General features: G+C 41.9%; 1 protein-coding gene across 4 annotated transcripts in view; it reads right to left on the bottom strand.

Annotated features, from left to right (window-relative positions):
* The window catches only part of vps13d (vacuolar protein sorting 13 homolog D), a 261,953-nt gene that overhangs the window by 197,732 nt on the left and 40,730 nt on the right, over positions 1-23,491 (bottom strand). For all 4 annotated transcript variants that reach the window (XM_070967714.1, XM_070967716.1, XM_070967715.1 and 1 more), the window contains exons 26-37: positions 20,448-20,589; positions 19,895-20,111; positions 16,848-17,019; positions 16,110-16,225; positions 15,109-15,333; positions 14,688-14,989; positions 10,143-10,276; positions 9,572-9,727; positions 9,003-9,189; positions 8,719-8,793; positions 6,493-6,693; positions 2,382-2,471 (exon numbers count right to left, since the gene is read on the bottom strand). In XM_070967714.1, coding sequence (XP_070823815.1) covers positions 2,382-2,471; positions 6,493-6,693; positions 8,719-8,793; positions 9,003-9,189; positions 9,572-9,727; positions 10,143-10,276; positions 14,688-14,989; positions 15,109-15,333; positions 16,110-16,225; positions 16,848-17,019; positions 19,895-20,111; positions 20,448-20,589 — 2,017 coding nt within the window. The remainder of the gene's footprint in view (positions 1-2,381; positions 2,472-6,492; positions 6,694-8,718; positions 8,794-9,002; positions 9,190-9,571; positions 9,728-10,142; positions 10,277-14,687; positions 14,990-15,108; positions 15,334-16,109; positions 16,226-16,847; positions 17,020-19,894; positions 20,112-20,447; positions 20,590-23,491) is intronic.

Here is a 23,491-nt window from a genome sequence, read left to right as displayed (position 1 = left end):
AAGCTTCCACTGCTGAAGCTGCGGCGGAGAGCTGTGGTCTAAAGGTCTTGGGTGCCTCAAGAGGCAGTAACCCTCGAACACCATGGTGGACACCGGTGGTCAGGGAAGCCGTCCGACTGAAGAAGGAGTCCTTCCGGGATATGTTATCTCGGAGGACTCCAGAGGCAGTTGCAAGGTACTGACAGGCCTGACGGGCAGCAGCCATAGGGGAGGCAAAACAGCGGGTGTGGGAGGAGTTCGGAGCAGCCATGGAGAAGGACTTTCGGTCGGTACCAAGGTGCTTCTGGAAAACCATCCAGAACCTCAGAAGGGGGAAACGGGGAAACATGCAAGCTGTGTACAGTAAGGATGCGACACTGTTGACCTCTACGGAGGAGGTAGTTGGGCGGTGGAAGGAGCACTTTGAGGAACTCCTGCATCAGACCAACACACCCGCTATTGTAGAGGCAGAGCTGGAAGCTGATGAGGGATCATCATCAATTACCCTGGTGGAAGTCACTGAGGTAGTTAAACAATTCCGCAGTGGCAAAGCCTGATTGATGAGATCTGCCCAGAAATGCTGAAGGCTCTGGGCGTTGAGGGGCTGTCTTGGATGACACATCTCTTCAACATTGCGTGGAAGTCTGGGACAGTGCCTAGGGAGTGGCAAATTGGGGTGGTGGTCCCCTTGTTTAAAAAAGGGGACCAGAGAGTGTGTGCCAATTATAGGGGTATCACACTACTCAGCCTCCCTGGTAAAGTCTACTCCAAGGTGTTGGAAAGGAGGGTTCGGCTGATAGTCAAACCTCAGATTGAAGAGGAACAATGCCGATTCCGTCATGGCCGTGGAACAACGGACCAGCTGTTTACTCTCGCAAGGATCCTGGAAGGGGCCTGGGAGTATGCCAAGCCAGTCTACATGTGTTTTGTGGAGAAGGCATATGACTGGGTCCCCCGGGAGATATTGTAGGATGTGCTGCGGGCGTATGGGGTGAGGGGGCCACTTCTCAGGGCCATCCAATCTTTATATACCCAAAGCAAGAGCTGCGTTTGGGTACTCGGCAATAAGTCGGACTTGTTTCTGGTGGGGGTTGGCCTCCGTCAGGGCTGTGCCTTGTCACCAATCCTGTTTGTGACATTCATGGACAGGATATCAAGGCATAGTCGGGGGGAGGAGGGTCTGCAGTTCAGTGTGCTGAGGGTCTCATCACTGCTTTTTGCAGATGATGTGGTCCTGTTGGCATCATCGGTCTGTGACCTCCAGCACTCACTGGATCGGTTCGTGTGTGAAGTGGGTGGTATGAGGATCAGCACCTCTAAATCTAAGGCCATGGTTCTCAGCAGGAAACCGATGGATTGCCTACTCCGGGTAGGGAATGAGTCCTTGCCCCAAGTGAAGGAGTTCAAGTACCTCGGGGTCTTGTTCACAAGTGAGGGGACAATGGAACGTGAGATTGGTCGGAGACATCGGAGCAGCAGGGACGTATGGTCATGAGAGCTGGACCATGACCAAAAGAACTAGATCACAGGTACAAGCGGCCGAAATGGGTTTCCTCAGGGCGGTGGCTGGCAACTCCCTTAGAGATAGGATGAGAAGCTCAGTCATCCATGAGGGACTTGGAGAAGAGGCTCCGCTCCTTTGCGTTGGAAGGAGCCAGTTGAGGTGGTCCGGGCATCTGGGTGCCTCCCCAGGGAGGTGTTTCAGGCACATCCAGCTGGGAGGAGACCACGGGGAAGACCCAGGACTAGGTGGAGAGATTATATCTCCACACTGGCCTGGGAATGCCTTGGGATCCCCCAGTCAGAGCTGGTTAATGTGGCCCGGGAAAGGGAAGTTTGGGGTCCCCTGCTGAAGCTGAAGCTGTTGCCCCCGTGACCGGACCCCGGATAAGTGGTGGATGATGAGAGGTGATGAGATGGTCAGGTGGTGATGTTTTTAATGTTTTATTTTTTTAAGGAGGATACCCCAGGTGAACACAGGGAGAACATGCGAACTCCACACAGAAAGGCCCCCTTTTCCTCAAAGAGCAGGCACCGAAGGCATGGTGGAGGACACGTCCCAGCGCCCACAGCAGGAATCGAACCCAGGACCTTCTAGCTGTGAGGCAACAGTGTTGCGACCTAAGCCAGTCCATGTGTTGGAACTCAGATGGTATAGGGCTGGCACTTCTGCCTAACTCATCATTCTTGGCTTGAGCCCACTTGAATCAGGTCATTCAGCTGGTAGTTCATGAACTCACTTAACCACTCTTATTTTGATAGGTATGAACAAACATGGAGCTGAATTATCTTCATGGCCAAAAACAAGTTTCTTCCAAAGATTGACTAAAAAGTATATATCACATTCACATTAAAAGATAAAACAAATGTTTTTATACTTACACTAAAGTAAACCGTATTACCTGACAACTCTCTGTTGTAGTAGTCTCCAGACAGGGTGAAGCTGGTGTTGCCTTCCTGGCTGGAACCAATGCGCTGCAGAACATAAAGCCCTGCAATAACAAACAGTATGTAGATCACAGTCAGGCTGCGACAAGAGATGTTCATCCTCAAGATCCTGGATTGAAATTATTTATTTATCAAGGCTTTTTTAAAGCACTGTTCCTTGTAGCATAGTGAGGGACACTTAGCGAGTTCTTAAGAACTTTTACAATCCTTAATACAGAGTGTTTACTCCGCTGACAACAAAGAAGTGATTTCAGTTTGTTTTGTTGCTTACAATAATATTTTGGTAGTTATTTGATAGTGAAAGCAAGTGATTCAGAAATGCAAGGAGAGAAAGAGAGAGAGAGAAATAGATGAGACAATGGTAGGCAGGGATCAAACTTGGACACTGGTTATATGCTATGCATCTTAACCATCAGGCCACAGAACCACCCCAGGTTTAAATAAGCAGAGCCAAATAAAAGCAACAATAAACCACAACAGTCACTGACAGTGAACGACAGTGATTTCTAAGTAAACTCAAAAAGGAATTTGCTGAGCACCAAATACTGAAGCAGGAGCTGCGTAACCTTTCATCATAATTACATTACTGGTTATGAGTTTAATAAAATTAATTCCCCAATCTTCATCATATGTTTGATAATGCAGATGCAGTGTTTCCCCTACCATTGTACAGGCCTGGCAGGCTGCCAGGCCAAGGAGACCCCCTGCCAGGCCAAAAAAAAAATCAATATGCCAAAAATAAGCTGCCTAGCCATTCATTCATAAATCAATAATCATTTACATTTAGGAGCGCCTCTGTGCAGCGAAACATGAGTCAACCTGCTTCATTGCCTAGTAACAATGCGAGCACCGCTGCTGAGAGTGCGGGCATATTTTATGGGATGTTTAAGGTTTGTAGCTAGCCAACTATGGCACCACCGAAGAAAAGAAAAAATATCGCGGGCGACAGACAACTTACCCTACATTTACACGTAGCAGGGCACTTTGGAAAACGGATATTTTAACATCGTGCACACAACATCGTTTTCAAAAATGTTGTCGTTAACATGAACCCAGATAAATATGCCGTCGAGCGCATCATAAGTATGCCAAACCTATGGGCGCGAGTGTAAACATAAGTCGCTCACATGAAGTATTCAGTCGCATGTTGTGACGTTTCAGAAACTAAAACGCTGTTTAACCCAGTTTACACGCGTTTTTAAAGATGATCGTTTTCCGTGAAAAAAACTTGTTTGCGTGTAAACGAGAGGCCAAACCGCATGAAAACATATGCGTTTTCCCAAGTGTAAACAGGGTCTTAATATAAAGAAGTTTTTCTGCCAGGCTTTGGAGCCAAGGAAAATAGATGAAGAGAGAGTAACAGAGGCAACTCTCAAAAAAAAAAAAAATGACAGGTGCAGGTGAGACAGGGGAAGATTGCAGTGGAGAGGGGGGCTGCTCAAGGACCATTACTGCCTACTGCCTACTGCCTCTGATTGCCAACCCCCGTCTGACAGGTGACCACGGGCCCGGTCCGACTGGTAACCTAGTCAAAAAAAAAATACAGCTAAACACAGAAAATCTGGCTGGGATCCCGAATGGCGTAACCTCTTCTGTACGGTGCCCCCTCTACAGGGGGCAACCTGGGATGCGTGCGTTGATGATTAATGGTCACACTCATAACCACCAGCCCTAACTTGTACCATACCAGAATAAGGGAAGAAACTCAGCTAAAAGCCTCTATCAAGCATTGCCACCAAAACGAAACCTAATTCATACTGCAATAAATTATATGGGCATATAAGGAAAACGCGAAAACAGCGTACATCCAGTTTAGAGCGTCTGCTGTGTTCACCACTTTATACAAACCACAAAAGCCTGATATCATATGAAAGCAGAGAGTCTGATGATCACGACAATGTCTGCCTCCGCACTGTGCGACCAAAACTCTGTGAGCTAGCAGCCAAAGAGTAGCAAAAAAATTAGTGCTGTCAGGCGATTAAAAAAATTAATCTAATTAATTACAGGATTTGTAATTAATTAATCTAATTAATCGCATTTTAATCTCGTATCTGCTAAAGGTCCCCAAATAAAGAATTTGAATTCTAGGACATTACAATTCACTGACATTCACATTACAGCTGGTGAATTCTTTTCATCACTGTAGTTCTCGACGGTAGCTGGAAATTAGAGTCAGATGACACTATCTGAAACGCCTCTTTTAGGCCCTCGTCTTCCACTATTGAAATCGGCCTGCAATCAGCAGCAACCCACTTTGCGATTGAGTTTGTCAGTTTTTCTGTCGTGGCTCTACTCATTCGTTTTCCTAACTCAGCAAGTGTGGGTTGGCGGAGTGAGCTCACGGTAGCACTAGCGGCAACTACATGTTTAGCGTTTAAATGATAATTCAGGCTGGAGCTGCTACGGTGATAGGAAAATTCTTTTTTACACAAGGTACAAATCACTGCGTTCTTGTTAATAGTCCCGTCTTTGTTCTTTTTATAAATAAACTTGCCATTCAAAGGTCCAAGTAGGCTTGCCTCGCTCTCCGGTGTCGCATCCACGTCTGTTGTCACCCTGTTTTTGACTAGTGGCTCAGGTAGGATGCGACCTGCCACTGCAGCCTACCGGTCACTCAAAGGGCCAAATCTAAAATGCTTGCGCATTGACTTGCCACTCATGATTAATTGCGTTAATTTTAATAGCGCGTTAATTTGCAGCGTAATTAATTAATCTAATTAACGCGTTAAACTGACAGTCCTAAAAAAAAATTTCTCAAAAGCATACAGTATGTCTTACCTTTGCTGTTTTATGGTCAAAAGTTATATTCCAGCTCGAAAAAACGCTGCTACAGTCTGCTCCTATGACTCTGTGTTAGTTTACGATCGACCGCGAGGGTCCTGGTTGTTTCCATAAAGAGGTGGGGGTTTCAAGAGTGGGGGGAGTGCTCACATCAAATACCCTATCTTTGGGCTTACTTCCTTCTGTATCGTCATTGGTGTTTCTATGGTGAACTTGGGTCCTGCCCCCCAAATGACCAAATTGGCATGTACTTTTGCACAATTACTCATCAGATATGACTTTACTAATTCGTAGAAGAATTTGGCCTTTATCACATGATTTAAAGGTGGTTTTTACTCAAAATAATGTTGTTGTTTTTTTTAATTAATAATTTCTACTGTGTTCAAGATTAATTTACTCTGACATAGTAACATATGTTTTGATTCTGGCACTTCTGTAGTAATCTCACAGGTCTTAGCTTTCTTTGAGACAAAGATTATTCATACAGCCCATGTAGTTGTGAAGATATACTCTATTTATTTTGGGTAGGTCATTTGGGAGAAGAGGCAGACAAAATAGGCCTGGTACTGAAGAGGTAACCACAAATACAGCCCTTGGTTGTACCACACTTCCCATGGTAAGTTTCCAATTTGTTGTTCACCTTACATTTTTGTTCTGATTGAGTTTCTTTTTTTTGGTAAGCAATTATGATGAAAAGAACACAGACAATAGGCTAGTTTTCCACTAGAACCACTAAGGGGTCATTTTTCCCCAGGCATTGTCAAATGAATGTAACTCTGTTATAATAAAACAAATAAAAAACTTCTATGTTTAATGTTTGTTAAATGTTTAAATTATTTATAAATGATAGATTCTCAATTATGTGTAGGAAATTCCCCTACCACAATGCTATCGTGAAGTTCTTCTCTAAACCGAGAAAAATCAAGTGCAGCACAGAACAATGCACACTGTGCCAATGTGTAATCAAGCATGTTCCATTTGTATGCAATAAATGCACCTTATTAAGTCACCCTCTCCTCTCTCACCCTTTCTCTTGTGATCTTGAATACAGTCTGGGTGAACAAAAACTTGAATGCAAATATAATAATTGCAGAATTGCAGACTACAATTTGCAGACAAATAAAATTGAAATTGAAATTGCTTGCTGTGCCACCTGACTTAATCCAACTGTGCCAATACACCATCCCACGCGTCTTGTCTGTTTAGGGTTTTTTCAATGGGTGCCACCGGGCCTGAAAAAATTCTAGGGGAAACAGTGAGATGTACATAATAAATGAGACTTACTGGACAAGGTGAGCTCAGCCAGTGGTATGTCACAGTCCAGGCAGTCATCGATGAAACAGATGCAGACACTTTCAGCCTTCACTTCCACCCCAGACAGAGGAGCTGAATGGCTGCTGGAACCAGAGTCAGCTCTGGCTCTGGGATAGCCTGCCATGTTCTCAGCATTCTCCAGCAGCCATGTGGCAGCCTGGTCCAGCTGGCCTGAGGGATATATCCTTTTGTCTTTAAATATGTTTTCATTAAATAAGGGTCAAGACTTCTTATTGAGTTCTACTACTAGGTTACCACAGGCCATACTGAGTGCAAAGAGTTGCACTTAGTGATGAAATTCTAAGAAAATTCTCGATGATGACTTTTTGGAAGAATTTCTCCTTAGACTGGATTCTGATAAAGAAAAAAGTTATGCCCAAAAAATATTACATCTTAAGAGAGTTCCTAAGGTGAAAAACTGTTAGGAAGAGGGAGGAGGATTTTTAAGAAGCTTGTGTGTGCTCACATCTCCCACCCATCGCAATAACACTATGAAGCCAGATATAAAAATGATCACAAAACTTTGACTAGATATTTGGAAGCTGGAAAATGCAGCAGGGCAGCAGTGAAGACTTTGGTCTGTTGCAACCTTCATCAGCAGAATGATGACACAAACAATTACAGCGCCTTCACAGACTCATATTGTTATGGTACAGTTATGTCAATTAATGGAGTTACTTAAATAAGCTGGCCATATCACAGAAATTAATGAAAGCTGAGCCATTTTTCCCCATAAATAGGCCTATCAAATAGACTGCATACTAAAATTAAGAGCATGATAAAAATCATAAGCAAATAAATATTAACTATCAGCATGTGAACAGATTACTGCACAAGCAGGCCTGTGGTTTTTTCTTTTAGGCTACTTTTTAAGTATGGCTTAAAATTTATTCAACAGAGATGTTCATTACATCAAACAGTATTCATAATTACACCTTGTCATAATAAACACTAAATTCTATGATTAGGACTATCTATTTGACTGTCCCTTATCACCAGGAATGACATGTCTTTTTATCAGCCAATCACATCTTTTAAAAGTATGCATCATACCGAGCAACAAGGTCAACCAGGCCTCATCACTCGATAAAAGTTTCGGAGAGTTCCTCTGAAAATTGTCCTAAATCACTCCTAAGCTGGGGCTTAGTGTTGCTTTTGGCGACCTGTTTTAATTTTAGTCTAGTCTTTGTGTCAAGCTGTCATTTTAGTTTTTATTATTTTTAGTCACGTTCATACTCTTTTTAGTTGAGTCAAGTTTCAGTCGACTAAAAGTCTGAGCATTTTAGTCTTATTTTAGTCAGAATTATCCGTGACTATTTTCGTCTAGTTTTAGTCGACAAAAACTGATGATATTTTAGTCTAGTTTTAGTCAATGAAAATTGTAGTCTCTTTTTAGTAATGCAATTCTATTTAACCCAGTCAATATAGTATCTAGTAGTACAGACGAAACAAAAATTTTCTTTTAGTCAAACCCATTCCACAATTCAAACAAGGTTGTCTTATTATTATATTATTGTTACCTTATAGACTCAAGAATACATCCACTCCAGACATGAAGACGCTCTGATTTGAATTTACAACATATTTATTTTACCAACCAAAGCCGGCTGGCCAGCCATCGGTCCCATTCTCTGTGTCGGTTGTCTGTCGTTAACGTTAACCTGCCGCAGCTGCATCTTTTAAATAATGCTGCGAGTGGGAACTAATGCCGTGACACCGCCTGCGACTACGCAGTGCGACCTGATGCAGCCCCTGAAGTGAGATACGGGAAACAGAAATACTGCAATATAATAACAACGTGACTAAACAAGACGAAATAATGTTAGAACATTTCGTCTCGTTTCATTTTAGTCAATGAAAATGAAGAGACATTTTAGCAGAGTTTTTATTTTGTAAACCACATTTAGTCTTGTTTTTATTCGTCAACGATATTGCATTATATATTTAATTGAAGTTATCGTCACATGACCAGCATTTACGTTGCGTCTCGTCTCGTTTTCGTCACGTGATAAAGGTTCGTTGACGACGATATTTACTCATAATTTTCGTTGACGAAAGCAACTATACTGGGGCTACTTGCTAGAAATTTTTAGGCTGAGATTGGAGCTCTCTAAGACTACTATCAGAAGCTTGTGAATGTTTGTGAATATGGCCCCTGGTTTCAGTGTTACCAGGTTACAGTGTTCACAGTGTCACCTTTACAGTGAATCAGGGCTCTTTTGCAGTCCTCTTTCCTGAAGCCGAGGTCTTGTAAATGGGTCAGGTGGCCCTCTGTGGGGACAAACCACAACCTTAAAAATAGCTTTTCCAGGAACAGTAATAAGCAGTGGAATAACAGTATCACTGCCATCACTATAACTAAATAGTCTAACAACCCTGTAACAATTCTGCCAACGAAACCCTGGATTGTACTTGTTTTGAGGAAGGAAACGCATAGTGTAAAAGACTAAAAATTAGTCTATGCACTGGTCTTTACATACCTATGACGGTCTCAGTCTTCTGCCTGAAACTTTCTTTGGGTGTAGCAGTGGGCTCAATGTTGGATGCAGTGGTGGTATCCGAGTCAGAGGGCAGTGGAGTGCTGGCAGTAGGGATGGACTTGGCAATGGCCAGGAAGAGCTGAATGTCATTGTAGGACAGACGGATGTCCAGAGCAGGAAACTGAATCTGCCAGAAAATCACATTCACAATTAAAGGGGCAATTCACCCTGTTCATATACCAAAGTCACTTTACTAGCAATGAGGTGTACCATTTATCCTGTGAAAAAAGTTGAAAAATATCTTCTTTGGTTTTGCTTTGGGAAGACTGAGAAAATAATTTATGACAACACCTGGGTGTCTTATCTTGTTCTTGGAGACTACACATTTGTGAGAGAGAGCCTGTGTTATAAACCAAAGGTGTGGAGATATCGGCATTTATGAGACAGAAATAAGCAAATGAAAGACACTATCAAATTATACTACAGGAAATGTAGGAGCCAGCTGACAAGGATATCCCTCTTCCTGTGAGGCAACAGTGATAACCACTGCCTTACCGCTAACTCCTTACCTCCAGTAGTGGTGGGATGTCATCCACATTGAAAGCATCCAGTAGACCAGAGCTGCTTTGGTATGTGGGGCTCCCACACAGCTCCACCTGAACATTGACTGGGTCGATGATGGACAGCGCCGTCTCTTGCTCACTGCCCAACCGACATGAGAACACCTGGGTGTGACAAGATATGTCTGAATCAAAACTAATAAAATTATGATCTGGATATTGGGTTAGCAGTTAGTAGTACTCCTGCAATAATGCAATGTGAACAAAGGGTGTGAGGAGGTCTGAAGAGAATGGGGAAGAGGAGTTGAAATTGTAAGACAGTGCTGGTAACAGTTTTAGCAGTAGCAAATGCAATACTTTTAGCTGCTTTCTGGGTAGCAATCATAGTATTTGCAATGGCAGTAAAAGTACTTCTGGTATTAGAGGAATAGTAGCAGCAGCAGCAGTATTTTGATCATTCATCATCTCTATAATAAAGTTTTCTCTTTGAGATTAGGATTCTTTGATTTAAAAAATGCTGGTAGACATAGCAGTCTTAACATTTGAGCATCAAATGATGCTATGATAGTGAGAATTTCACCTCTATTCCTGCGAGGCTGCCAGAGAAGGGTCTGTCCAGCAGACGGGGCTTGTAGGTGAGGACTGTGGTGCCTTTTAGAATGATGGCATTGGTATCCAGAGATGACGAGTCCTCCACAACCACAAACTCAGTGCCTGAAGACCAAATAACAATGTAATATTTTAAAGACAAATTCAGTAAAATCCGCAGAGCAGATAATTCTCTCATTTAGGAGCTAGTATAAAGAACCGCGTCAAGTATTTTGTCAAACTGCAGGTGAGTGGCATTTTCATGTTTAATGAAATACTTAAAACGAAATGCTGGAGACACATTTTTTGTATCAGGCAAAAGTGAATAACCCCTATTCATGAAAATGTTATTGTGGACTAAACCAAATCTGGGAGCTCATGATCTACTTAAGTTGTTTCTTAAATTTGGAGTGGCAGAAACTGTATGGTGTCTAAGATGACTGCTTGGGTGTGGCTACTGTATCTGGTCACTGGTATGTGCTCATTGAGCCAGGTTTCAATAAAGCAGAAGCAGAAGGGTAGCAGAAGTGGAAAAAAATCTGTTTGTTCTGTTTAGGAGAAGCAGTTCATCCATCTTTTTGGCAGGAAGCAAACATCAGCCAGATTTAAGACAGGAGTTCCATTACGCCTCCGCTCTTCACCTCCACCATGGACCCACAACACTTCCACAATCATGAAGACCTCCATTCCTGTTGTTATGAAAGCCCTGGTCGATGAAATTAATCCCAATTTCTTGGCCCCAAACGCCATTCCCTCCATTTGGACCTGCAGCTTCTGCAACTTCCCATGTCATCCCAACAAACAGCACGTGAAACAGCCCAGCCCCAATCTCTGCTCACTTCCATGTCATCCACAACCAATCAGCCAGCAGACTCACCTGAAACTCACCCTCCTTAACACCCTCTCCCTCAACAATAAAAGCCTCATTCTAAACAAACTCATCATTGACAATAACTTTGATGTCTTCTGTCTCACTGAAACCAAACCAATGGACTATATTACACTCAACCAGACCACCTCCACCGGATACTCCTACATGGAACAACCACATCCTGAGGGGCGAGGAGGTGGTGTTGCTGCTGTTTTTAAGAAGGATTTTAAAACCCCATCTTCATTTCCCCTGCTCTCTCATTCAAACACCTAGCCTTCAAACTCCCTGGTCACTGCCATAATCCACTGCCCCCCCCCAACTAAATCCCTCATTCCTCTCCGACTTCCTCTCCCACTTGGTCACCCAATATCTGCCATATCACCCTCTGTCCTCCTTCTTGGAGATTTTAACCTTGACATTGACAATGCCAACTGCAAATCTGCTTCCGACTTCATGGATCTGTTACAATCCCTCAACCTCACCCAGCACGCCAACTTCCCCACCCACAACCAGGGGCAGATCCTCGATCTGGTCTGCTTCTCTGGTCTCTCAATCCTGCACATCTCCAGCCTTAATCTCCACATCTCTGATCACTGGCAATAATTATGGACATAAACCCCATGCCCAAGGAAAAACGGACAATCTCCTTTGAAATATCAAATCAATTTCCCCCTCCATATATTCTGCTTCACTGTCCACTGCCATGTCCAGCCCCCCACCCCCCCATCATCTGACAACCCTATGGACCTCATCAATTACTATAACCACACCCTCTCCTCCTGCCTAGATCAGTTAGCTCCCCTTAAATCTAAAACAGTCACATTCACCCACTCTGCTCCCTGGTACACCCCTGAACTTCACCATATGAAATCCCATAAAGGACAGCTGGAAAGACTCTACAAGAAAATACACCTCACAGTTCACCTTCAAGTCTACACCAACTTCCTCCAAGAGTACAAAGACACCCTGAAATCTGCCCCATCCACTGACTACTCACCTGATTAACTCTGACTCCAATAACCCCAAGACTCTCTTCTCCACTATCAACAAACTCCTATCCCCCCCGATAACATCTCTAACTCATTCACAACTGACGAGCGCAACTCCTTTCTCTCCTTTTTTCCAAAACAAAATTGATTCCATCCAAAGCAGCTTATCCATCTCATCTGCACCTCTTTCCTCCCCCTCTCCTCCCCCCATTCCTCTCAACATTCCCCCTCTTGTTCATTTCTCCCCTGTCTCCCCCCTGGAACTGCCCAAATACATCTCCAGAACAAATAACTCTTCATCTTGCCTGGACCCCATCCCATCCAGCCTTCTCAAGAACTGCCTCCCTGTCATCTCCCCCCTCATCACCAAAATCATCAACACCTCCCTCAGTACTAGCTCTGTCCCTTTACCTCTCAAACCTGCATCTGTTACAATCATCCTCAAGAAAACTTAATCCAAACTTCCCCAATAATTTCCGGCCTATCTCCAACCTCTCCTTCTTATCAAAAACTCTAGAATGTGTCGTTCAGTGACATCATCCATCGCCACAACCTTCACTTCCACTGTTGCGCTGATGACATTCAACTTTACATCTCCACCAAAACCATCTCCACCCTAACCCACACCACTCTCACCAACTGCCTGACCAAAATTAAACTCTGGATGCAAAAAAACTGTCTCAAACTTAACTGTGACAAATCGGAACTCATCATAATTGGCCCCAAATCCCTCACAAAGTCCCCCCACCTCTCCATCACCATCTAAAACAGCACATTGTCTCCTTCCCCTCACATCCACAACCTCAGCGTGATATTTGACACAAACTTTTGAAACACAAACAATTGAACCCCAGTCACATCAATCACAATACCAAAACTGCATTCTTCCACCTCTGCAACATTGCCTGTCTCCACCAATCTCTCTCTTTTTCAACTGCCAAAACCCTCATTCACATCTTTGTCACTTCCCGCCTCGACTACTGTAACAGCATTCTCTTCGGTTCCACCTCCAAAGCTCTCAATAGACCCCAGTATACAAAATTCTGCTGTCTGACTCCTCACTCAAACCCGTTCTCATGACCACATCACCCCCATCCTCCAGAACCTCCACTGGCTCCCCATCCCTCACCACATTCAATATAAACTGCTCCTCCTCACCTTCAAATCCCTTTACAACCCTGCCCCCTCCTACCTCACTGACCCATACAATCCCCCCCATAACCTCCGCTCAGCAGATGCCAACCTCCTTTCTACCCCCCTCAGGACCAAGCGCCAGAACTGGGGGGACAGAGCCTTCTCAGTTGCTGGCCCCACACTCTGGAACTCACTCCCCAAATCACTCCTTGACTGCACTGACCTCATCACATTCAAACACTGCTCAAGACCCACTGCTTTAGATCAGCTTTTAATGTTTGAATTGTTAGGATGATTTCTTCTGTTTTTGCCTATCCTTTTTGTTTTTGTCTTGTTCCTTCTTCTCTGCTTTGCTTTTACTGATTGTTTTTTAATTATCCTGTATGGTCTTGTTGTTTTTATCTGACCCTTCTCCTGTAAAGTGCCTTTGAGCATTGTTAAAAGCGCTCTGAAAATAAAATGTATTCTTCTTCTTCTTATTATTATTATATCTTATGCATTGTACCTTTAATGATGCATCAGTCCTAATCAATTACCTTGTATATGTGACAATATATCAAATGTTGCAATATTGCAACCATAGCCATAGATATATGGCCTGTTACTGTTGTGAGACTGTGATGCTATCTACCGTGACATTATATAGTTATCTACTACCTCTCCTTGTCAAAAATTTTAATGTTTCTGTTTGAACAGCAGAGGGAGCTTGAAAGAATCATGTTGAGCCCCCTTCCACATAACAGTCCCAGAGCTGAAAAAACAACAAGATGCATCAATGAATAAATAGCCAAAGACTTAAGGCCGTTTTCTGTGGTCAACAACAAGGTTAGTAAAAACGCTGAAGTCAAAGCATATAATTCCACCAAGGCCACACTTTAGTCACAAAGTGATAGTAACTCTGTACTAAGAGATAAAAGCTAAAGTGACACAGAGCCTTACAGAACCAAAGTGCATCTCAATAACCACGGATGGGTGGACTTAATGAGTTACTCACAGCTAGATTACAGTCACAGCTCATTTTATGACCAGCGAATGGGAGATGAGTCCGAAAGATTCAGCCTCCTTTTCAATCACACACTGGACTCAACATAGCTGAGGATTCGAGATCAGCTGTTTTGCATCTCAATATGAAGAATAAAAACAATTATGGTATTGCTGTCAGTACAGACAATGCACGAAATATAGATGTGGTGGTGAGAGTGAGGCCTTGAGCAGCGTTTTTTCACCACAGTTCAACTACCACAGCTGAGCTGACCACCAGAGCCTGTTAAACCTGCAAATGCATTAACATTGTTTTCAAGTAATTTTTTTTTTAAATATCACAATACATATTGTATTGTGGCCTGAATATCAAAGTATTGTCATACTATGAGTTTTTGACATTGTTATGTCCATAGGATATATAGTCCATTATTTCTTGTATTGGAAACAATCACAGACTTTAAAACTAATCACACAACAACAACAATCAAAAACTTTCAAGGGTTACTGTTCCCAGATCTGTTTTCAAGGGTTACTCAGTGATCTATCATTCTTCCCTGACCTGTGACATTGATCTTGACCTCCAAGCAGCTGTCCTGGGTAACCGGCACTGTGGACCTTTTGGTGACCACACCACTCTTGACTGTCTTTGGCATGACGGCCCCAGTGGTGCTACTGGTGGCTGTGCCTGAGTCAGTGCTAGGGTTACTGGGCCAGTGCTGATGAGAGAGAGACTCAGTACCGCCCAACGCTTTCTCCACCGGCACCTGCAGGAAGTCTCGCACCAGCTGGAGCCAGTCAAAGATGAGAAAGACCCTCAAGTTATTGAGGACCACAGTGAAGCAGGAGAAGTCCCGTGTAGATCTGCAGGAAGGTGGAATACAACTTGTGTGACCAACTCTTTAATATGTAACACTACCTAAAATTTCTCTTTCTACTTATGTTTAGAAATATTCATGAGCTTGAACATTCTCCAGTGATACCTATAATGTAGTTCCAGCTGCAGTGATGCCCGATTGGTCCCTGTTTTAGAGGGCTGGAGGATGCAGTCAAAGACATTGGGCTTTGTGCCATCAGCTTGACCAGTACTTTTATCCATCCTGGAGTTCCGAGTGTCATATGCCAGCAGGGAGTGAGACACCAAGTTGACAGACTTGGATCCATTGGAGAAACTCTCAAAGAGCAGCTTGGATTTCATGAAGTCAAATCTTTGTTAGAGAAATACAAACATAATTTTAAAAAGACATCCTTTTTAACTTCTCTGTAGAAACCTGTCTCAATTATAACTATTCCATGAAATGTATTTTGATAAACTAGCTATAAGCTGTGAGGGATGTTGGTCTGTCCTAGAGAGTTGAGTTCAAAATGAGTGTTAGACCAAGTCCTCTTAATCTATCTCAGAGTTTCCTCAGTGTTATATTTCCAGCAAACTTAAAATGGTACAATTTGTACTGAATAGGTGTAAATTCTAGAATTTTGAAGAGCTCAGCATCAGGTGACACACTAAAACTGATTGTGAAATGGCAGCAATATTTTTTTTTTTACCTAAACATAGAATCTACCAAATCATATTCAACCAGAAAGGGCAGTGAAACACTGATTTTCAGAATTTCAGTTAAGTTAGAGTAATGACACTAAAAAGAAGAGCTGATCTGGCTCATAGTTTATGGCTGTGAGATATTTGGTGTCTCTACACTGTGCGCCGTGGTACTGGCATTATGGCCTTGAGAATTTGCTGTGTGGGGCTTTGATCTCATTTGCATACTTTCTGTTCCATTATTAATTTTATTAGCATGTAATACAAATGCCCAAACTATGCTGGCACATGGATTTCCACAAGAAAAGTCAAGTAAACTCTGGTTATTTTTAACAATTATTTGCATGGTCTTAGATGTTTTCCACAATACATCATATGTATACCTATTCACAGAAAAATGCAAAAAACAATTTTTTATAGAGCTGTAAAATGATAGAAAAGATCCACCTTGCTAATGAGCAATTGTCCTCAGTGGGGTTGGGGCTGTCAAAGAGCTCCAGACTGACATCCATCATGTCCAGCAGGAATGACAAGTTGGTGTAAACATCTCCACTTAACACCGTCTGAAGACAGATACAACAATAGTTCATAAATAGGACATGTATAGGGGATATTTTGAAATGAGAAAAAGTGACAGTTACATCACTAAATAGACATAACAATCATTAAAAGAGAAACAGAAGTATAAAATAATGGATATACCGTTCAATGTATTGTAAACTATAAACCCAATGACGGTCAATTTTTGCAGCTTGCATTTAACAAAATTTTGAAAAAAACTGATGTTGCTGTGCAATATCATAGTATTGGTAGGACCATAATTGTAATCAAGGGTCTAAGGTGGCCACAAATTGTAAAACCCCTTGAGGCACATTTGTGATATTGGGCTATATAGATGAAAGCAACTTAAATCATCTGCAAAGTGTGCAAGTCTCAAATCAAAATTTCACAATGAATCATTCTTTTGACAGTGTATTTAAAGTGTTGACATAATATTTAAGCCTAACCCATGTTTACAGAATATCAAACTTTTTTAGCTGGCCCTAGTGGGCAAGTCAAGTGGATTTCATGAATACAAATAGCATTTGCTACTAATATTTTTATTTGTTTATAGATATGCTGCACAGACTGCAGTAAGTCGTTCAGTTAGTTGGTCAGTGTCTGTGTGGGTGCCTGCTTTCTCACATAAGTACTGGGGTCCTGCAGGTTGTAAGGTCGCAGGAAATCTTCAACAGGCTCTCCCAGGTTGTTCTCCAGCAGCCCTCTAATTAGCTGGTAATGCTCCAGGTCCAGAGAGCAGTGTACTGACGACAGGCTGCCGTGGATGGACATGTCAGGGACCGCATGGCTCAGCTCCCTGACAACATCAATGAACACAAGCATGGGTTTGGATAATGAGTAGGGTCCTACACTGACACTGGGTACAATCATACTAACTGCTTTCTTACAGACAAACTTTTATAGCCAAAACATAAACCGGGCCCACAACTACTATCCATAAACCATTCCAATTATTCATGTAAAATTGCTGCAGATTAGAACAAAAGGCACTTAATCATAAAGCTAATAAGCCTGATGTATTAAAGTACTGTGCCAACCAGTAAATGTTTATTCAACATGTATCTGAAACACTGAAATGGCTAGAGGAAGCACACAAATAACCTGATAACAGCCAAGTTTAGTTTTGGCCTGCCATCGAGCAACTCACAGACTCAAAGTTAATTAGCAACAGCTGATATGGCCTGCTGTTAATGACATTTAGCAAAAATGACAATTTTGGCTGAAAATTAGCAGCTTCCACCAATATCTTTTGGTCACTGTTCTTTGCTAGTAAGATTGAGAGAAGTCACAGGTTTCTCAGCATCAATGGCAAATAATGTTTTACACTGACAAACTAATTTTCACTCTCATATGCAGTGAAATGCTGCATTGAAGAGCCTTGCTGTGGTAAAATGAGAGCAATGCTGCAACAGTAGCAGGCTCAGATAAACACAAACGGGTAAAGAAAGGATCAGATTTTGATTGACTTATTTTAGTCACTATCAATCCATTAAAATATGCCCAGATCTGCCCCAATGTCAATCCTCAGGCTCGTTTAAGACTACTGTATTTCCCAAATTCACAAATAGTGGCAGAGACCTGAATTTACCTCAACTGCAGAGTGTACCAGGCTTGTATTTGAAGCTGGCACATATTGGAGTCAGGGCTTTTGTTCTAATTCCTATGTTTGACATGTATATTTGGTCATATTTAAGTACAAAGCATTTACTGATCTGATCCCATTTGCCCTATTAAATGTTTGCTCTTCATCATGCTCTTATTACAAGCATGCACATCATATAACAAGCACCACAAGTTTATCCACCTTTGGTTTTTTTTCCCAGCAAGTGACCTGCTTTATGCAGCAGCGGCTGGCCCATAGGGGCCGCTGGGGCTTCGCCCCACCAGCTGTGGAAGGAAAAGATATTTTTGCGTTTTTTTTAATCAATGTCAGTTTTACTTAATAACGTGCGTGCGTGTGTGTGTCTGTGTATGTGTGTGTCCCTACATGCAATTTAAATCATTTAAAAAACATTTCCACCAACTGACACTCCTTAAACAGTGAATTTCCACTGACTGACAGACAGCGTATCATTCTCTCATGGGGCGCTTGGCAAAGCGCCCCTAACTTTCAGCTAAATAGCCAATCCGGTTATGGTTGCTAGGGAAAAATGATGAATAATCGGTCTATCAACGTTGCCAAATTTAACGCCTGTGGGGCGCTGGAAATGTTGCCCCAAGTGCTACATAAAATACATTAAGGTTTAGGATTGCTAGAGCTACGTGAGGAGCCAGCGATAGGTTTTTTTTCGTAGTGGGGGAAAAAAATTCGGTGACGAGGAGAGATGATGCCGATGGCGGTAAGAACTGGAGGTCAAGAGCAGCTTCCACCAAATTTGGTGAAATCATTATTAATGTACCCTTTCGCGAGATGGACGACGGAGGAAAAACTTCTTGTTAAGGAGCTAGGACCTGACAAGCCTGAAATCAACATTTACCAGCAAACCACAGAGAAAGATAAACTGTGCAAGTAGTTTTTGTCGGACCTGGTTCAACCGTAAGACGTGGCTGGCAGGTTGTGGTGCAGCCTATGCACTTGTCTGTTTCCCCGGTATCCTCTTCAGAAGTGACAAATGTGATTCGACTTGGACAAAGACTGGACTAACTGACTTAAAGCACCTCTCCAAACAGATCAAGAAGCATGAGAGATCCAAAGTTCACATGGAAAACTGCGTCAAGCTAGCTGTGTTCGAAACGATTAGCATAGCAATGTAGCTAGATGATGGGCACCGCATTGCTGTAAGAAGGCACAATGAAGAGGTAGATTAAAACCGTATGTAATAATGTAGTTGTGGAGACTGCTTTGTTGTTTCTCTCAGGCTGTGACATGTAATGACAAATTTTGCTGCTTCTATGGCACTGATGCTGTTTTCTCCAAGTAAATGTTGCTTTTTTTTCTTGTTAGAGAGGGTATTAAAATCATCTGTTTATGTTTAATGTTTAATTTTTGAACTTGGTTTCCAATTCTTTGTATATGTTACATTTTAATAGGAAATGTTCTGTTTCATTCTCCCTTCATATAATAAGTCAACCCACACTCACCTTAGACACTTCCCCCCTCCACTCACTCACTCACTCACTCACTCACTCACTCACTCACTCACTCACTCACTCACTCACTCACACTGTTGATTTGTATAGATTCAGCTGAAATCATACCCTTGTTGTGAAATTATCCCTTGATTGTATTGTATAGTATTTGATAGCATGAAGTTTAATATAGCTGTAAATTGTTACTTTGTCTTTGAAACTGTGAAATTAAATTATTATTGTGGAACTGTCGTCATTTTCTGACTGTTCATTTGAATGCTTATGCTAGATTAGGCAGGGAAATCTGTTGGCACACCAGCCCCACCAAGAATTTTTTTCACCAGCCGCCACTGGCTTTATGGTTAGATGAAAGCACTGTTGTTGATGGAGAGACAGCTTTGGCTCATGGGCCACTACATCCTGACTGTACAATATGAGGTATAAATATAATGTTTCTATTATGTATTCTCTTTTGACATAGAGACACCACGATGACAACTATGAAAAATAGATGAACAAGTGGAGACTGAACCATAGTTCTCAACATGATTTAACTGTTTAAAAGGTTATAATTTTTGTCATTGATAAAACAAAAAACGTACTTGTCTAGGTTGCGTTCCACTTTAAGCTTGAGGCGGCAGCAGTCTTTTAGCAGGTTGTCTCCAGTGCGACGAACACAGTACGAAGGAAAGATGAGGTCGGTGGATTTAGGGGGTTTAGTACCACTGTCCCAGGGCTGACAGGGCAGACGTTCTGCAGCAAAGATATCCATCTCCTGCAGGTCCAGGGCAATGCAGTCTAACAGGCATACATGGTCTTCTGAGGCAGAAAAACACATTAGGTTGCACTTTTTTGAGTATAGAGTGGAGAGAGAAAAAAGGCATAACTGATAAAGGGACAAGTCACAACAAAGGTTAGGGCTTTTTCTGGAACTTAGAAGAATATCAGTCCAGATTGCATCTTCTGTTAAGTGATTCTTTCAAGGTGACCCTTGTCGCTCTATGATGAAACAAACATTTAACTGCATCTGGAAAGGGTTCAAAGCAAACTAGAAAGCCTCTTATCATTACTGAGGTCCACATTTTCAAGTGTCTCAGCTCTCTATACAAACAATACTTGTAATAGTTATCGTTCAAACTATGCAGCAATGCTAACCTTGAATGTGAGGGCTGTCCTCCTCAAGTGTCCTGCCTGTGTCTGGGGCCTGTGGCCTGCCAAGGTTGAACACTGTGGAGGAGATGGAGGTTTTTGGCTTCTTCTGCTCGCTACTCCTCCCTGCTGCACTCAGGACATGCTCCTTTTTTTTAACAGAAAACAAATAAAAGAGACATAAAGTTGCACATTAACATAGGAAAAAATACATGCCCATGAAAGCAGATGACTTTAAAGGGGCCTATGCACAAAATAAACTGAAGACAATTACCAATCCCCCTACACTTAAAAGAATTTTCTTAACACTACAGAAGACAGTGTTCAAACTTAAAGGAATGAGAGGGCTGGGACACATACTTTTATCATTGACAGTGTAAGAGAACAAGTACTTTGGACAATGATAAAGGTGATAGCTCACTATATTCACTGAAAATCATTGGTAAAATGATAACTCACTGACACTGTACCATTATGTCCTAAGATAGAAAAAACAATTCAACACAGCATTGAGTTTGTCATTTCTACTATTTCTACTGTTGAAACAATTTGTCTCATGCATTTTGAAGAATTATTATGTTGCATTTCTGATTCAACCAAATTGCAAGTACAGGCCAGTTGGTTTTGACAGTCAGGAGATAAAAATCTCACAGTTTGTGGTGTTATGGGATTTATCTTTTGATCAGCCATTCTCATTAATATACAGTTGAGCCAAAATTATAAGCCCACCTTATGAAATTACAAGTGTTTATAGTGTATTTGTTTCCAAAATAACAAAGACAAAATGTCCACTAAGTTTGATTAGGATATTTTATTAATACACTCAGTTAAAACAAGAAAGGGCAAAAATGAGACATCCAAAATTATTAGCCCCCTGGCCGTTAATAGTCAATAGTGTGCCCTTTCTGAGCCACAACTGACAACAACTTCTTAGAGTAGTTCTTTACTAGGTTGGCACAGGTCTCCTGAGGGATTTTGGCCGATTCTTCCACTGCAAATTGTTCCAGCTGGTCCAAGTTGCGTGGTTTCCGAGCGTGGACATTCACTGTGAGCAGCCCCCACAGATTCTCAATAGGATTGAGGTTTGGGCTCTGTGCGGACCACTCCAGGACCTTGGTTTTGGTATCCTTCAGGAACTGTTGGACCAATTTTGATGTATGCTTTGGGTTATTGTCTTGTTGGAAGACCAAGCGAGGACCTAAGGCTACACTATGAGCAGATTTCTGCATATTATTCCTCAAATTTCAACATATTTTTCAACACAAGCTACTAAATAGCACTGGTGAATGTTTGATTATATCAAGTTTTATTAGAGCGGCAAACATTGGGAAGAATTTTAGGAAAATGTTCCAGAATTCCTGGGGGGCTAATCATTTTGGCCTCAACTGTAAATTTAAACATGATTGACTTTTAAAACTGCAAACCAGAACCAATTATTATGTTGTTACTAAAGTAATGCAACACCAAATTATCTGAAACTATATCCTGAAGGGGTTCAGAAATATAGGAGTACTGTGAATATACAACCCAAACCAAATGCTCCAACAAAGTTCAAAACTGTTTTCAAGTTCAGCAACACGCTAACCGCTGCGTCCATGTCAAAAAAATAAGTGAAATATTCTGTCACCTGTCAGCTGTCTGTAGTGTGTAATTGAGATTTTTGGTACTTTGAAACTTGGTGTAGATGAACAGGAAAAAAATCGTATTGTGACAACTAGTGTTATTTTTGGCGGCCTGTTTTAATTTTAATCTTAGTCTAGTCTTTCCATTTTAGTTTTCCATCCATCCATTATCTATACTGCCTATCCCTTTTGGGGTTGCGGGGGGCTGGAGCCTATCCCAGCTACAATGGGCGAGAGGCGGGGTACACCCTGAACCGGTTGCCAGCCGACTGCAGGGCCACATGCAAGGACAAACAAACATTCACACTCACACCTACAGACAATTTAGAGTCATCAATTAACCTAATGAGCATGTTTTTGGTCTGTGGGAGGAAGCCGGAGTACCCGGAGAGAACCCACGCATGCACGGGAAGAACATGCAAACTTCACACAGAAAGGCCCCGCCTGACCTGAGGATCGAACCGGCAACCTTCGTTTTAGTTTTTATTAGTTTAAGTCACTTTCATAGTTGAGTCAAGTTTCAGTCGACTAAAAGTCTGAGCATTTTAGTCTTATTTTAGTCAGAATTATCCGTGACTATTTTCGTCTAGTTTTAGTCGACGAAAACTGATGATATTTTAGTCTAGTTTTAGTCAATGAAAATTGTAGTCTCTTTTTAGTAATGCAATTCTATTTAACCCAGTCAATATAGTATCTAGTAGTATAGACGAAACAAAAATTTTCTTTTAGTCAAACCTATTTCACAATTCAAACAAAGTTGTCTTATTATTATATTATTGTTACCTTATAGACTCAAGAATACATCCATTCCAGACACGAAGATGCTCTGATTTGAATTTACAACATATTTATTTTACCAACCAAAGCCAGCTGGCCGGCCATCAGTCTCGTTCTCTGTGTCGGTTGTCTGACGTTTACGTTAACCTGCCTCAGCTACATCTTCTAAATAATGCCTCGAGTGGGAACTAATGCCGTGATGTCACCTGCGACTACGCAGTGTGACCTGATGCAGCCCCTGAAGTGGGACACGGGAAACAGAAATACAGAAAAATAATAACAATGCGACTAAACAAGATGAAATAACGTTAGAACATTTTGTCTCGTTTAATTTTAGTCAACGGAAATGGAGAGACATTTTAGCAGAGTTTTTATTTTGTAAACCACATTTAGTCTTGTTTTTATTTGTCAACAATATTGCATTATATTTTTAATTGAAGTTATCGTCACATCACCAGCATTTACGTTGCGTCTCATCTCGTTTTCGTCACGTGATAAAGGTTCGTTGACGACAATATTAAGTAACAATTTTCATTGACGAAAGCAACTATACTCAACACCCTCCACAAAGGGTAAGCCACAGAAGATCTTTGCTGAAAGTTCTGGCTGCACAAGCAACAGGGATGACCGGAGCCTTGAAGACATTGTCAA

Source organism: Chaetodon trifascialis, chromosome 8 (genome assembly GCF_039877785.1).
Source record: "Chaetodon trifascialis isolate fChaTrf1 chromosome 8, fChaTrf1.hap1, whole genome shotgun sequence".
Classification (NCBI taxonomy): Eukaryota; Metazoa; Chordata; class Actinopteri; order Chaetodontiformes; family Chaetodontidae; genus Chaetodon; species Chaetodon trifascialis.
This window is presented reverse-complemented; position numbering and strand designations above follow the sequence as displayed.